The 17,599-nt window shown below is 35.8% G+C and overlaps 1 protein-coding gene across 2 annotated transcripts in view; it reads left to right on the top strand.

Annotated features, from left to right (window-relative positions):
- LOC149285312 (cell adhesion molecule 2-like) overlaps window positions 1-17,599 on the top strand; it is an 82,031-nt gene that overhangs the window by 49,456 nt on the left and 14,976 nt on the right. The window contains exon 6 of one of the 2 annotated variants that reach the window (XM_089495507.1): window positions 6,282-6,373. The exons of the other annotated variant lie outside the window; for it this stretch is intronic. Within the exon in view, the coding sequence (XP_089351633.1) occupies window positions 6,282-6,373 (92 nt within the window). The remainder of the gene's footprint in view (window positions 1-6,281; window positions 6,374-17,599) is intronic. 2 annotated transcript variants of the gene reach the window in all.

Raw genomic sequence — 17,599 nt, 5'->3', positions numbered from 1 at the left:
CTTATGTATTTTGGTCTTGCAGAAGAGATCAAACTGTTAGAATTCTCTGTGCTGCATTTGCTGAATCAATACAGCTGCTACTTTCATTTGTCTTGGCTTTTATTGTTAATAATAAATGTCAAGAAAACACTCACAGAAACAGGAGGGTGTTCACAAAGTCAGAGATTATAGCAGCAGCACAATGGCAGGAATTATCGTCCGCTAAAAATACATTCATATCATTTAGGGGTACACACAGCACTGTCCTTCAGCATTCCAATTGACCGGTTTTGACCCTACAGACAAATGCCCCGAGGATGCACCTTGTACTTTTGTCTGAGATCAAAAAAGACATGTTACAGTGCCAGCTGTATATTCTCTATTTACTTGGGCGTAAGTACTTTGCTCAGCTAGATCGGCCACTGTTTGAATACTTTTGCTGCTGGTCATGTATTCTGTTTTGTTGCCAGCGGTTTGGTATGTTAGACAGCAGAACCTTAAGCTACGACAATATTTCAGTCACTTTATATACATATGTAAGTCTGCATTCCATACTATTCTATACTTATTTAACTTTTGTTTGTTAATTAGCTAAAGCAGTTAAAAATTAGTTGAATCATGGCAGTTAAACATAACCATAGAAGTTTGAATGATGTAGAATTATAGAGTTTACAGAATAAACATATATATTTTGAAAAACATAAAAACCCCAAATTAATCGGAAAAGCCCCTATATTTATATATTTATATATATATATATATATATATATATATATATATATATATTAACCGCATAACTGTCTAGCAAAGGAATAACAATGTGATATAAGCTTTATTCTTGTATCTACCTCTGGCAGTGGTCTAAAAATGGCTGGGTAGAAGCGGGCATAGCTTTTATAAAGCCAACCCCATAAGTATCCTACTGCATCTATAAAAGTGCCAAATTCCTAGTATGTGATGAATACAGAACTGTTCTCAAAGCTGTAGCTATTGATTTGAATAGAAATATAAAAGATTAAATAATAAACTTACATTTACATTTTCAACAAAATTACATTTTCTTTTGGTCTCTGAAATGGCACGGTTATAAATTGTACCTTAAAATGTGGTTATAATGTACATGTTAAACCATTGCCTGTGCAATATGTTATAAAGGATTTACGATGTTTAGTTCCAGCCATCTGCAGGAACACTTCTGTTTCTAAACCCGAACGCTGTGAAATTTGACAAAAAAAGGAAAAACATGAAGAAGGGTTAACTGTAGCGCTCTCTAAAAATGATCTTTCATTCCAAATGGAATTACACCTGGTGATCTGTAATGGATTGTATTTCATGCTGACGCTTTCATTCTTCTGCTGCACTGCTTTTCAGCATCTTCCTTTTGTAAGCTGTTTCACTCAAAAAGATAAACAGACAAAGGCACGACAAGAGCACAGAAAACACAAAGGCAGCCATGTGGAGCAGCACGCAGCCAAGTAACAACCCGGGTCCTGCTGTGGCCACATTCAACCTTGGTCAGGAGCAGACAGGCGGTGCTCTTGCTGCGCATGAATTAAAACTAAAAAAAAACCTTATTGAGTAATTATTATGAGTAACCTGTTTATCGAAAGGCTAATTTAAAAGATCTGAGTCACCAGATCACCTTGTGATGACACAAGTTGTATCTATAAAGGTGTCTTAACTGCGAAAAGTATTCAGTGTTGCGATGGCTTCTTTAATTTGTGACATGTGAGCCAATTAGTTGCGCTGTGAATAAAAAGGTGCAATGTCGTTCCATAAAATAGGGTATGTTTACATAAATGCCAGGATCTTTGCATAGAAAATGGACTAAACTACCTAATTATTGTATCCCATCCACATGTACAAAGGCTGGGGGTTCCCTTTACATACCCCATTATCTTACAAGCACAATTTTAGTCAATTTCACAATGAATAATAGTCTGTTAAAATTGTGAATGCATTTCAAAATTTTCAGTGCAGTATTTATTAATAATTCAGATTTATTAAGTTTCTAAATTTGGAGCCATCAGCAGAAGTATTCATTGATTTCTATGGGCTCTGCTACAAATTTAACCGGTTTGTCCAACAAATTGCTTGATATTTCTTACCCATAACATTGGATTATGCTTTATGTTACGGTGCAAAAAGAATTTGCTACTGATTCATTTAAACTAACTTGGGAATAGAAAAATAGTGCACATGATTTCACAAACAAGGTCAATGAAACATCAAGTGTTATATAATCGTATAATAACTGCATAAAATACTATGTTGATGTTGAGTGAGATGTGACCGTACAAACGATGCTCTAATTGTCAAGTTGATAGAAATAATGAAAATTCTAAATAGGAGTTGGGCAGCAAAGTTTCTGCTTGGAGGTTAAAGGTCCTACAGCAATGGTGGCCTACAGCATTGGCCTATTGGCATATTCAGCACAGACTATACAACAACCTGTATAGAAATCTCTCAAAGAACATTAGTAAATATACCATCTGCATTCTTGGCTACTTTGACCCCGGACTTGCTTTAAATGAGGCAATTCCTCTTCTGTTCCTTTAGCAAATGCCACCTGGTTTCATTATAGAACCTAAGAGCCTTGAGTAATCAACACAATTTCATACGCAGTGTCTTTCCAACTACATCTCATGAAATAATAACATCTTTGAAACACAATAAAGAATCCAACAGAAGCGAAATATATTTCATTAAAAAATCATAATTTATTTAAAAGAAAGGAATTAGTTACGCATGTATTGGTATTTCACAAACATTTTATTTATTACACATAATTCTGGTCAAAATGTATGGTGTGGGTAAAACAGACTTCTTCCAAGCTTAGTTTACATTTACATGTACATATATATTTATAGAAAAAGAAAACATCATATGTGCCAATTCATAATCAATGTATTTCATGTTCTATTTTTTAAACTTCTTAAAACAGTTGCTTTTTCTCATACCGTTTCATGTTCATATATTTTTCTTCTGTACTTTCCTTGTCATTTTTTTTTTTATTACATGTATATTTAACCTACATTGCTATTTTTTTTCTTGACACCTCTGGGGCCTTTGCATTAACCTAGTGAGTTAAGCGTGTTAGTTTAAAGTGCCACAGACTATTTCCTATGATCATTATGCATTGCATGCTACCAGTAAAAATAAATAAAAATGGTCACAACTCAATAGGGATGTGTTTTTATTAAAATAATACATTAAATACAAATCCATTATCTGTTTCTATTACAGTGGATAATAATTATAAAAAGAAGAAGGAGAATGGTAGTAATATTAACAATACTTATTATTGGTAAAGCTATTGTTAATTTTGGTCTCAAAGCACTTAGCAATTACACAGATGCGAAAACTATGCTATTCTCTGTCCAATTATTGCTTAGAGGAGAATGCTGTAATGGCATGGATGAGATGTTTAGTAAATTATGCCTTAAATAGACTCTGCAGCCCCAAATAAAATTGCAATTGCCCCAGGCGGCACTTCAGAAGGGGCGGCACTTTGCCGCCCCAAGCGTTTTTTTTTTGGTTTTTTTTAAGCGGAGGAGAGAGAGAGAGAGGGGCACCGAGTGGTTTTCGCTTACCCGCTCGGCGCCCCTCTCTCTCTCCTCTGCGGCGAGTTTCCCTGTTCGGTCTCGGTGCCGGCTTGTAATGCAGAGCGCCGGAAGTGACGTGAATTTCCGGCGCTCAGCATTACAAGCCGGCACCGTGGCATCACAGGGAGACTCGCCGCAGGACTGTTTAAGGGTAAGTACCGGTGTGGGGGGGTAGATAATGCCGCCCCCCCCCGGCGTCGGCGGGGGGCGGCATTTTAAACTTCGCCCCAGGCGGCGTTAAGTCTTCGGCCGGCCCTGTTAATAATGTTGCGTATTGGAATCATTATTGCTTGGATTCCATTGCATTGTGTTTATCTTTCCCCTACTTCCCTGTCTTTTCTTTATGAGATCCACTTTCTATGCCTATTTTAAACCCTTTGTGACCAATGATGTACCTAGTACATCACGAAAAAAAATGGCCATTGGAGACCAGTGACGTTCCTCGTATATTATTGGTGAAAATTGCTTCCATGTCATCTTGATTGCAGACACCACTGTTGCTGAATGCTCCATAACCCAGGTGGTCGTTCTACAGCCAATCACCCACTTCCCAATCATGTGATCACTTCTACAGCTAATTACATGCCAGTGTAATGTCAGAAGTCTCTGTTCTCTGCTTCTCTCCTCCTTGCTCTGATCATGAGTTGGTGAAAGACAGAGGACTATAAGAGGACAGTGGTTCTCTGTGTGCCAAGTCCCAGGTTACTAAAAAAAAAAAAAAATATATATATATATATATATATATATATATAATTTTTTTCATTTTAACAATTTTTTACTTGATAATAAAGTCTCTTGATAAAGAGAAGAGTGTGAGCAAATGAATGCTTCTCCACACTCCAACTGATGAATCTACAGAAGTCCAGTTGATATAAGAAATATGAAGTTTATTGAAAAAAAGGTAGTATAATAACAAAGCCAATGGAGAGAATTCTCACATGTTTCACCGTGAGGATTAATTTGCTCACACCTTTCTCTTTATTATTGTGTTTTGTGGCTGGGAGCGGCACTTTTGCACCCTGCATCCACCGCTCAAGCCACCATTACGGAACTTCGCTCAGGTGATGTGAACAACCACGCTGTGTTTTTCTATTACTCTTAATTTTTTTTTTTATATATTTCTTGGTTTTGGTTAGTGTTTTGGGTATAGTTAGGAAATTTCTTATATATGGTTGCGGCTAAGGTTGGGTAGGTCATAAAAGGGGAAAAGAAACTTAAATTAATTGAAAATCCTAAGCATATAGGTGGCTTTTAAATATGAGTAAGTCAGTCAATATATTTTGGATATCTTTCCCATTTGCACTAGCTGTGTAACTTTTTTCAAATTTGTTCCCACGCTAAACATTACACACACCACCTGGAGATAAAAGTCAGCCCGTGGTATAGGTGATAACAGTCCACTTCTCTTTATACTAATAGGAACTACTTTACTACTTGTCTTCAAGTAAGATTTTATAGTTAGATGTAAGTAACATGAACTTAGATTAGTATTAGGTTACCATTACAGCCACAGTAAGAATTCCAAAATCCTCATAGATATTATGCACACTCTGGACAGTATGAACACAAAGGAGATTATTGTGAAGAAATCGATAAAACCAATAATAAGAAAGGAATCACCGTAATCAACCCTGCAGCCTACATTAATGAAGACATTATTCTAAATCAAAGGATCTCATTTGTAAACAAATCATTCTAACCCTAATATATTTTCATTATTGTGCGTATGGTAATATCGTAAAACAGATCTTCCAATGTCATATGCAGTCCTTTTTTGCTTTTCAATATTAAAAAGATAAAAGTACCTATCGATGGGTGGGTGGAGGACACGGAGCAATGAACTAAACAATTCCATTGGTCGCCATGGCGATTGCAATTGCATTTTTTGGTTATACATAATGATTTTCGAGTGCCTGGATGATCAATACTATCAGTAACACATTTTTCTTATGTATTCCACTAATTAAACAATAACAATCCTATAGTACTGTTCAATGTTTTATACTAGGGATACTGGTCACATATTAATAATTGCAATATGATCTCCACTTTGTATCTGATATCATTCTACATGGCAGTGTTCTTGATTTTGTTTCTTTGGGAAAATCAGAACATTTCAATGGGTCATAGGAGCCATTAATATAAATTTATTAGTTGCTGTATTATAGTCTGGGAAAACCTTAATCATACTGTGTTCCATATGAGATGCGGTGACTTTCTTTTTACTTTTCACTGATATATACCTGGGGAAGGCACTGCAGGTGAAACATTCATTTCTAATGTATAATTTCCATCCACTAAGCATGTTATTATTCCCTTGTTTGTCTCCCACTTCTACACGGCATGTTGTTTATCCACATTTGAATCCCCCGTACAAGTCATTGTAAAACGGCATGGATGAAAGTTTGCTTCTTGTCTATTAAATTCACTCTCAATAGCTACATTGTTTATTGCGTACAGTAGCTAGTAATTTAAAGTCGCCAAGAATTTTGCACTTTTTGTAATTATAGTCCTACGATAAATAGAAAAGAGAGAGTGATTTAATATCAAACTTCAGAAAGTTTGTGAGTCATTCTGTTTTAAGCATGTCTAACTTGTTCTGTCTGCGTTAAGCAAAAGCTTTGTTCTACTTTGTTTTGTTCTGATATGATTTGCTTTTATGTTTCATGTCTCTTTTTATGTTTTCCCATTGACCAGATGTTCCAAACACTTTATTTACAACCACAATCATCCCCCTTTTCACCTTCACAACCTCCACAACCACACCTGCCTTCTCCACCAAAGGTACAGTATGCCTCTTTGTATATACAAATGTTTTACTGAAACCGATATTTGGAATTGTTGATTGACATCAAACAAGCTATCAAACATCTTGTGGAATAACATTGCTTTGGACATAGCCATCGTGATATTTTTGTCACATAAAACACACCTGTGCTTAGGTGTTTCAATGTTTCCATTTCACTGCTGTGTTCCCCACCGAAAGAGTTTCGGCTCATACTTCTGACCTCTGTCTATGGTATGATGGTGTTATGGGAATATGTAAATGTATGCAGTTATGCACAAATACCCAAACTTTAAAATAAATAAAAATATAAGTATGCTGGTCAATCACATAAATATCAGTGATTATATTGGACACACAGAGAAGGCAAAGTTTTGTTGAAAGTATAAACAAAACTTTACTGGAAATACAAAGCCAAACATAAACCAAGTACTTTAAACATACACTACTGCAAACAATATATATATATATATCAGGTAAAAGTGAAAAACAACACATATATTGAGCTCTGTTAGTAGAGACGGAGCAGCGTACACAGGATAATTGGATCAGCATAAAACACGAAAAAATGAGGAGCATTCCTTGCCACATGTTCAATGGATGTACATGGGCTCCCCAAGAGGGACCTGGCTTTTTCTGACCCAGTCATGAAACCCCTCTAAACTAACTGCTACAGCCTTAAATAGCCTTCAGTCCAGTATCCAACCACAGAAGTAACATAACCAATACCTAATCGCCATCTCTAGGAGGTGGTTACTATCACTTCCTCTCTAAAGCACTTCACGTTGACTATGCGGCAGCCATCTTTACTTACTGGACGTCATAGTGCTCACTAGGCCACCAATAAATAGGTTCCTACCGCAAGCACGTGTCTCATTGAGTAAACAGCAGCCATCTTTATTCGCTTGATGTCACCGTGCTCACTAGGGCTCCTCTATAGGTCATATGTTATTGCGCATGCATGGGAACACGTATTGAAAATATATACGATTATCCATAATCAATACAGATGGCCATATCCAGCCTTTCAATCTTCTGATTTACTGGGTTGCTGCCTGCCCAGTCCCTGCCATGCTTCAATTTACCAGGACCCCTTTGTGAGCTTTCTGTGTGCTGGGGCAAGATGGAAACAATTGCTCCACTGCTTAAGTCATCTAGTATGCGTGTTTGCAGAGAGTGTCTCTATTTCAATGCACACAATAGTGGACCTTTATGTCCAAAGTGTGATAGGCCAAATTTTGTGGTTTTTAAAAGAAGACAGTAAACCCTAGATCATTGTAAGTAAATCTTTAAAATATCAACTAAATTGCATTTCCTATTATTCTGAAGTAGGTAATTCCTTGACTAAACTAAACTGATTGATGGTATTATATATATATATCCTTCTCTAGCTATCAAGAATGCAATTTCAGCTCATCACGAGTGAGACTTCCTAACCTTGCCTTCTGGCCACATACTCTTTTTATTTGTAGAATAAAACCTAGTTAAATGTAGTAATTGGTTACATTAGTTTATTCAATGTAAAATATATATTAGCTCAGATTCGTTAACTGGAATAACATGTATTACTGTTTTAATCAAAGTTTTCCTTTCCAATCAATACAAAGAATATTGTTGAATTTCTGGTGATAGATTCATCTCCAACATAAAGTCCAGGTTTTCATTCCATGGGCTCAGTTCGATAATATTCCTTGGAAAGTAGGTAAGTATTTTTGAGGGAGAGGGGCTAGGTAAAGAATGCTTATTAAACTTAAAGCACTGAACATGATACTTTTTCTAACAGAAGTGTATCAAAACCTTTTTAGTTAATGATATCAAGGAACAGAAATAAATACAAAATATATTTAAAATTTAACCCTTTCAGTGCTTGTACATAACTAGTACGGTTAATATGACTAAAATCCAGGACACCCTTGCAATGCATAAATCTCACTAATCAGTACGATTATACCTTAATTTATAATGTAAAAATATTTGCATAATTACTGGTTTAACAAACACATTTTACTTATAGCAAGACTAAATTCCCAAGGATCTGCACACATTTTAACTGCTTATTTGACGTATTACTTTGATTTGCATGTGTTGTGCGGTGATAATCGTGTACATGGCATGCTGACAGTTAAAAAAAACATTTGTAATGCTGGTGCAATTTTAACAAAAAGTCTTCGAAAGTAATGCGACAGAGGCCATGCAGATAAGCTCAGGCATTTTCATTTATTACATAGGATTACTTTAGATTCATTCTTAGAATGCAGTAAGGCTTAACTTTTTTTTTTTACTATATTATTGCTGAATGATTGACTCTTTATTCAGCTTTTGACTGCCTTGACCCTTTGATGTCAAAGGACGTGTGTAGTTACAACCTCTTCACGGAAGGGGCATCATATTTACCAATGATAGCTGCGTGGTCCCTTTCAATTCCCATGATGTCGTCCTGTCGATTGTATAGAATCCCCACATTTGCCTCTTTCCTCTCTCCCCACCTATTTTTTTGTGCAGGAGATGAGTTTGGCCAAACAGATCTCCTAGTATGTGATATACTTACCTCCAGTCCGCTCCAGCCCTGGCTGATTGATTTCAGTGGGAGCGCTTTCCTGCCACCGCAAATCACTGGCAAGAGCTGTTGGGCCATCGAAGAAGAGGGCAGCGGCAGAGTTGCAGCTTTTACCTTAAGTCTGTGCTTTTTTTTTGAAGAATGTATATTAAAGTACTCACAGTGTACTTTAATATGCATTTATCTTTAGTGTGGCTGTCAGGGACAGTAAACTGTCCCTTTAAAGTTCCGCTAATAATGCCTAAGTTGTTGATTCATATTTATTCTGAACATGTAAAAAGTATTATTTTTTTTTCAGGGAGAAAAAGAAGAGCCTAAGTGATTGAAATAAATGAACACATTATAGTAGGCTCTATCATGCAGTATTAACATTTAAATAGGAATTGTTTCCTGTGAGCTGCTGTGATGGTACAATGGCACTTATTGATCTTGTCCTGTACTAAATGCTTTCTCTAAAGCACAGACTTGAATGTCATCCCAGCGTTTAATGTGCCGCCCTTGTGTTTACTTTTATCGGTAGAAGCCTAACAGCTTGTAATATGATCTGACAGATAAATATATTATGGTGCAGGGGCATATTTTGCTTTCTCTTTTTATTAGAAATTCCTGTTGTACCATAGTTTTTTTTGTTTTTTTTAAAGAAATTGCCATATTTGCTAAGTTTCATAATATAAAGGAATGCCATGTCCTGTATGGAAAATAAATATTTCCAAGAACATAAAAAAACACAATGACCCCGTGAAATAGTAACCAAATACAAAAAGTGATCCTTCTTGTCTTTCACAAGGAACAGACTTCAATCGATAATAATTAATGGTATGTAGTCTTTGACAATCAGGGCCACCTCTTAGCAGCAAAATAAAATGGTGGAGCCCAGTGAGAACTAAAATGTTAAAGAAGAAAATGTCAAAACAACTGTAACTAGCCTCACCAGGGGAGGGCTGGCACATTGTGGCCTGGGATATGCATGTTTACACACGAACACCACTACCATCACCATAAATTGGCAAAGTTAATCTAAATATCAACACAATAATATGAAAACCAGCAACACCACTACTGGATAGGTGAGAGATCATCAATATCTTAAAGTCATAGGAAGCCCTGATCAGAGCATGGCAAATGTTTTCTTAGGTCAGAAGAGAAGTTTATGCAGCAGAACCACCAAAATGTATGTTGATGTCTGTATCCTACGGCCATGTGCACCAGGTCATCCGTCCCGTAGATAAACATCATCTTTGCTTTTAACTCCCTAAATTGTTGGGTGACGACGACCTTCAATGAATTCTTATTAATGGTTTTGCAATATGTAACTTATGTAGAGATTTATTTCTCAATTTAACCTCTTTTATATGGCATATTTAACATTTTTTCATAGGTCATGAGTTGAACAAAAATATAAACTAGTAGCATACGCATGACTTCTGTGAACACTTTGAGCACTTTTAGGTTTAATGTAGTTTTCTTGTTTCTCTGAAACTATGAGGGTCACATGAAGCTGCAAATGTACAAAGTATGCCAACAACAGAGACCATAAAACTTATTTTTTTGCCTTTTGAGATTGTCAAAGAAATCTAATTATTTATAAGCATATGCTGCCACTGATAACTTCCCAGTATGGATCACTCACTTTGTCACTAGTGGCTGAAATATTTCTAACGATATGAATCAAAACCAAGGATGTCACAGACAACAGAATTATGCTTTACTCAGTTTGTTATTCTGTCTATTTAAATAATATTTGCGAAGATGCTTTCTTTTTGTACAGACCACTGACCCAAAATTCTGCATTGTTATCTTTCAACCAGAAAGCTTATATCAGAAACATTTTGATGTTCACTTCTCTGTGGTTGGGCATATCCATAATTTGCTGTATTTCGGGCATTGTAGAGTATTTTTCAAAAGTTTTTTAGAATAATATAACAAACATTAAAACCTATTCAGTTAGTTTTCTTGTACTTTCATATTACAGCTATTTGCTTGCTGGGAAAATATTCTATATACATGCATACAAACAGCATTTTCTGTAGAACACTTTGATACACTCATGCCCAAACATTCGGCGCTCATACAAAATAGGAAAATCATGGGAGGAAAGGGGGAACAAAAGACATTTGTGTCCTAAAGTGGAGCGTTTCCTCCAAAAGAGGGAAACTGAATTCTGATTAAATGCTTTAAAATGTCAGGTATAATATGCACCTTTGTATAATATGAAGGTATAACTTTACACACAATTTTGTAGAGAAAAGAGAAATCCTTGTGTATAATACACACCCGCGCTAGATTAGGTCACCGGCTGATGGTTGGTGAGACTGATCAATGATCGGTGACTTAAAGGTCATTAATGATTGATCACATTGCAGTTTATTACTGTATATTAAAAATTGTTACATTATAAACTAAATATTGTAAAAAAAAATATGTAACAGATAACTTGTAAGTGACAAGTTTAGGCCACTGACATTGATCAATTGGTCAGATCAATCACTGATCAGTGATCAACGTAATTATCTAATAAAAATGTAAAAATGATAATAAAATATTTATTTCATAGTGTGGGTGACCCCTCTATCTGTCTCTGACTTGTATCACTGATGAGGGGGCTCATCCAGATCATAATAGGAGTGATCTGATCAAAAGCAATTCAACTACTGCAGAGATAGCAGACAGCAACTAATCTGGAGCCACCTTTTGTTGAAGATTTTGTTTAACTCTTTCAATGATTGGTCCGCACAAGCCTATGTAGACATGATAGTGGTATTGAAGGGGTTAACGCTGCACAACTAGTCTCATGAGCATCAGGGTGAGGTCAGGGCCAGAACACCCGTGTTGGGGGCCAGAAATACCCTTGATTTCATCCCTGAAGCTGCTTTTGGCAGCTGGGATGCATGGCGTTAACTCTGAACAATTTGTACTGAGGTATAATACACCTTACTGTTCAAGACTCTTGAAAAAGAGCTCAATTGCGCATATTATACCTAAAATTTTACGGTTATATATTATTGATCAGTGAAAAAATGTAACCATCATTTTAATTTCCCTTTAAAACATTAGGGTTTTTAAAAATGTGTATTATTATTTATTTAAAATGTTTAAAATAGATTATTTAAGTCTACGTTAGTTTCATTTTTCTATTTCTGATAATTTAACATATTGTGGCACGTGCTTAGCGTTCTATTATTTATTCTCCTGGATGGCATACATGGTGTATGGCTACCTTTTATAAAGGTATAGTTAAAGTATTTTGTTTATACTTGTAGTGGTTGAGCTAAGACACAGACAGAAAATGTATAATACATTAATAAACAGTATACATTAAATATAGAAAAGATAGACAGAAACAAAGAGGGACCAGAGTATCTACCCATATTAATACTTAAAGGCCACACTGAGGAACTCATCAATATTAGCTAAAATTTATTGTCGGGCAGCTGTCCCCAGAGATATTAAATAATACATTTACCTTGTCGTTGTCTGATGTAACAAGTCTTCCTGGCGCATTCACGTAAAAAGACCGCGTGATTTATTCACACACAAGAGGGCACATTTGCAAAAATGTTTTGGACAGCTTTTTTCAGAAGGTGGGAGAGATATAGCTCTGTATAACCTGCCGTTCAATATGTTAGAAAGGTAACAAAATAACAGGATCAGAAATAAAAAAGAGGAGTAAATATTGCTGTGCAATTTAAACTGTAGGAAACCTCATTTTGTGTAAATATTAAACTGAAGAATATTATCAAAGTGTTAGGCCAGCACTAGTCAAACATTATATAGACAAAGATAAAAACTTGGATATGTAATTGCAGGCAAAAATATCTCATTAAATAAGAATTATGAAATTCATAATACTGATTTGTACCATGGCATCCTCGGACCTTCTAAGCAAAAATTAATTTTGGGGGTTTTTTTATAAATAGTTCACGTCCTGTGTCATTGAAAATTATTATTCTGGTTTTTAAGGTTATGGAAGATTTTTTAAGGTTGTGGAGGGTTGATTCTAAGGATTCCCTTGATGCTAAAAATTAGGTCGATGTACAAAAGATATGTCTCTGGTCCATCAGATCTTTATAATGACTATAGGTCCCATGTGCTCAGATGTGGTGCTTTATGCATGACAGTATTGATGGCAATATGCTAGACGAAATAAGTTTGTACCCATGTGAATGTGTAAGGCTAACAGGAATAGGCAAGTGTAACAAGAAGTGTGTTAATGCGAAAATGCTACAAGGCATTGGAAGAAGACCATATATATGTTTTTGTTCAGTGGGTATACAGAAGTCTTAAAAGTATTGAATTATGTCTCGTTTCTCATTTTTAACACTTCTAACACTTAAAAAACAAAACAAAAAAAACAACCATGTTTACAAAATAACAATAAATGAAACCCTGAAAATGCATGATGATATAATTATGTCTTCTAAAATGCATATAAAATAAAAACAAACAATATCCTTATGGGCCAAATATTTTAATTTCAAATCTAGATGTCACTCCTAATAGGTTTGTGCATCTATATTATTGCCACGAATAAACATCTCGTATAATGCAAGTGCAGGGACCCTCAAATACTTTATAAAGGAGAAGAGACAGCAATTCTTTAACACCACTGTATTTGTCTGGAAAAAAAGACAATTCTGCTTCCCTATGCTATGCAGAATACACAATGATTTCCTTTCTTAATCTAAATTCCTTTATCTTGATCTAAATTCCAAATGACGCAGACACACCGTGAAATGTCCAGTGTTTTATTCACCATTCACAGTAAAATCAAATGATGTTGCCTTCTATATAGAAACTTAATCAGGGAGGAAACAGCAGTGTTTCAAAGAGTTCTGCCTCTGAACTAGCGTTCCGTTATAAATCTTACATGCTCATTATTCATTGTGAAAAGAGGCTTAATGTAGCTGCAGATCAGTCTTCTGGTATGAAGGTTCCAATATTCTATATTCAACATATGTGATGTCTCATTATTTTTAACTGACAAGTTTGAGAGACGTTTCGCTGATGGTTGCAGGATATCAGTGGAGAAAATTATTTTTATGAAAGTTTGTAGGGGAAAAAAAGCCTACTTCCTATGCTTATTGAAAATCACTTCACTATATTTTAACAAAATTTTAGGATATATAAAGATAGCATCCTAAGATATGCTATCCAGTTTTAGTAATGTACATTCCCAATATAAATGACGTACATACCATAAGTCTGACGAAAAAACATGGGTTTATTCACTAAATAGTGAGTTCTAATGGGTGTAGTGAAGTTAAATATTTCACCTCATCTACATGTTAAATGGACACTCTAAACATCATTTCCATTTTAATGAGTGGTGAACTGGAAGAATGTGAGAAATCAAAGAGAGGGAAACTAGATTGATATATGATTGGCAGGAAATCTTCTCTCTAGTCATCCATAGTCGTCTCTGACCAAGAGTCCAGCCTCCGACATGGTATTGTTATGCATTTATTATGTATGGGGAGGTGGGCCACTTTGCAAGACCAAATAAAATGGTAAGGGGTAACAGAGGTAATTCATGGGTATATCAAAGTAATCCAGGATAAGTGTGAGTAGATGGAGCAAAGATGGTAGAGGAGCAAAGTGATCAAAAAATTTGAATATAGAACCAGGGGTCAGTAAAATGACTGCCACATGAATGGCAAATAGAGATAAAAAATGGATGTAGTGAACGTCAATGGAAAAGAGGAAGGCAATCAATGGTAAACATTGAAAGGTGCAGTGGGGAGAGAAAATGATACCAACTCCCTTCCCCTCTCACTCCACATCTAGGAGTATAGCTGACATATAGGCCAACATATGAAAGAGCAGCAAAACTGGTGTAAGTAAAAACAATGAATTTGAGGCAGTTAGAGCAGATGGTAAAAAGGGAAGCAGAGTTGGATTAAATGCCACCTCGACATAAAATGTGGAGGAGAATGAGAGATAAAAGATGGGATTGAGATTTGTGGGGATATTCTGCCTTTGCCCGAGTTTGGTTAGTAGTAGGGAAGTTGAGAGAAGAGAAGTGCGTGTGATGTGAGAGAAGACATAGTGAGATATGATTGCAGTGAAATTGTTATGAGGGGAGGGCGAAACAATGCATTTAAAGAGAACGGCAAAAGAAGAGAAATAACACGTGGGAAACCATAATGAAAAGATGGAGTAAGTGAGAGGAGATAAGTAAAATAAAGTACCTGATGGAATTTCACCAGTATAACTCCATCTGCCTTTTGTGAAGAGTTCACTCTGTTATAATGCCATCTGTTTGCTTGTGAAGAGTTCACTCCAATATACCTCCATCTGTCCACTTGTAAAGAGTTCATTTAGGAAGAGTTAACTACATTGCTATTCCAAACAGCCACATAAAGTATAGGGCTACCTCACAAGTGAAGCAGCATATGTTTTACACCTAACCTTTAACAGACTGTGGGAAATCGAGAGTTAACTCTTTGAAATCATGACACTATAGAAAAAGACAGAAGAAAAGATGTACCAGGCATAGACGGGGGGGCTGTCGTAATGCCATTTTATAACATCCTATAACAATAAACAGAGCTGGACAGGCTTGATGCCACCATAGGTGGTTAAAATATGGTAAAAAAGGCTTCACGTTTACAGCACAGGTGTACCAGACATAGCCATGGGGTTAAAGTGGAATTGAGAGGTTTTTGTAAAAATATACTTGAAAATAACCCAGACTATATTTCTCATAGTTTAAAACAGTGTAGCGTTTTTTAAGTATGTTATTCTTTCCAGCATGAATTAATATTGTCATCTTGACCAATCTTCGGTTGCTTACTGTCACAAAAGCCCTAAGGTGGACAGGGCAGGTGAAATATGTCTCTCTTGAAAATATAATGTATCCAGTTTGCCTATAAGGTATGCTAAGCAGTGCCAGACTGTGTGCCTCTCACGGACATTTTCGCTGTTTGACATTCAATGACGTTTTCTACCCCGAGGCACATTGTGTACAGTGAATTTAAGAAATGTAATTTTTTTTTGCCCAACTGCGCCTTCTGCAGCATGAAATTTCACAATTCTTTCTAATCTACGCACATCCTACATACACTTTTTAAAACCCAATCTGCACTGACTCCACTCTCATTTATAGCTATAATTCCCTGTATGCTTTGCACCCAATCTCATTTGCATAACATATGCGGATACATTTTCTACTTCTCTTTGCCATCTGTTCTGTACAATTTCTCCCTCTCTTGTACCATTTAGTATCAAAGCAGAAGAGGAAAATTTGCTAAAAACATGCATGTAATATGAAAAAGACAAAACGTGGGAAATAAACACATTATTGTTCAATGTTCTACTAAGCACTCATGTTTTATGTAGTTGTCTGAACTGTTCTTGCCTAAATGCAGAGTAATAAATGAGACATATTTCATTTGCATAGAAATGGTTATGACATAACATGCTAAGTACGTGAGTAATAATTATATATATATATATATTTATTAATTTAAAGGTCCATTGACATAGAAAAATGTAATAGAAAATTCTCATAATTAAAATAAAATACATTTTTCAGCTCTATGTCAGTCAAAGGAGATCAGAGGCTCTCATCAACTGCCCGCTGAACAGTGAAGTGGCTAGCCAGGACTGCGGGACAGTGCTAAAAAACAGGGACTGTCCCATATAAACCAAGAATGTTGTGAGGTACACATTTACCCCTACTTGTGGTACTGCCACAAAACTGAGTTTTTCAGCAACTCGGCATAATATGTCACTGAACCCTATGTAGAAGAAAGGGTGGGGATTATTTTTTGAATAAATAATGTAAAAACAGAATGATAAAAAAAATGGATAATTGAATTCCCTAGATAGCAAATTACATTGCAGTAGATGAAAGCAATACGTATTATTTCATTATATTTTTTTGGCAGATGAATATTGTACAAATTGCATTCCGAATATGCAATCCGTTTTAAAAATAAGGAGTTATGTTATAAGAAAAAAAGTTAAATGCACTCGTTTTAAAGTCCGTTTTATCTTCAGTGATGAAAATGTTTTTGGGCAAAGCAGTTATTAAGATAGGAGTAGTCAGATAACAGGTCAGGTTCTGCAAGCAAAATAGCTTAGCCACCTATAATTGATTTGATGCCCCTTGTCCTTTTCTTTTCCTAGACAATACGTATGATGTGAGGTTGCTTGGTAACACCAACGTGTTGCAGGGTACCATTAGTAAAGTAAGACTATGACTCTCCCGTGTTGCTATGCAACCGATCTTAATTATACACTGAAATGAACATTTAGTAAAAAAGGATGCAATTTTATGGACAACTTGAGCTTTACTGCACATGACAATATATAACTATAAGCAGTCCAATAGGCTCCCAAAACACAGTGATTTTGGCTTTTAATAGGAATAACAATCAGTTTAATTCAGTGAAATATAATAATAATAATAAACATGTTCTTGTAGAGATTAAAACACTGCTTGGCTTGCAAGAGACTTTATTTATCTTAAATATATATAGCTATACACCATACTACAACTCCTATCACGTTAACAGTATTTCTACCCAACTGCATTTATTAGTTATAATGATATGACAGCCTGCAACTCCAGTTAATCTCAGACAGACACCTTTCACTTGCAGATGGTTGGGGGATAGGTTTCTCCAGAATCCCCTCATATGCATTGCCCCTGTTGCCCTTTCAGCTATT

This window comes from Sceloporus occidentalis, unplaced genomic scaffold (assembly GCF_023333645.1).
Source record: "Sceloporus occidentalis isolate IW3139 unplaced genomic scaffold, rSceOcc1.0.p SCAF_81, whole genome shotgun sequence".
Lineage (NCBI taxonomy): Eukaryota > Metazoa > Chordata > Lepidosauria > Squamata > Phrynosomatidae > Sceloporus > Sceloporus occidentalis.
The sequence above is the reverse complement of the archived record's forward strand: the minus strand, read 5'-3'. Positions and strand labels throughout refer to the sequence as shown.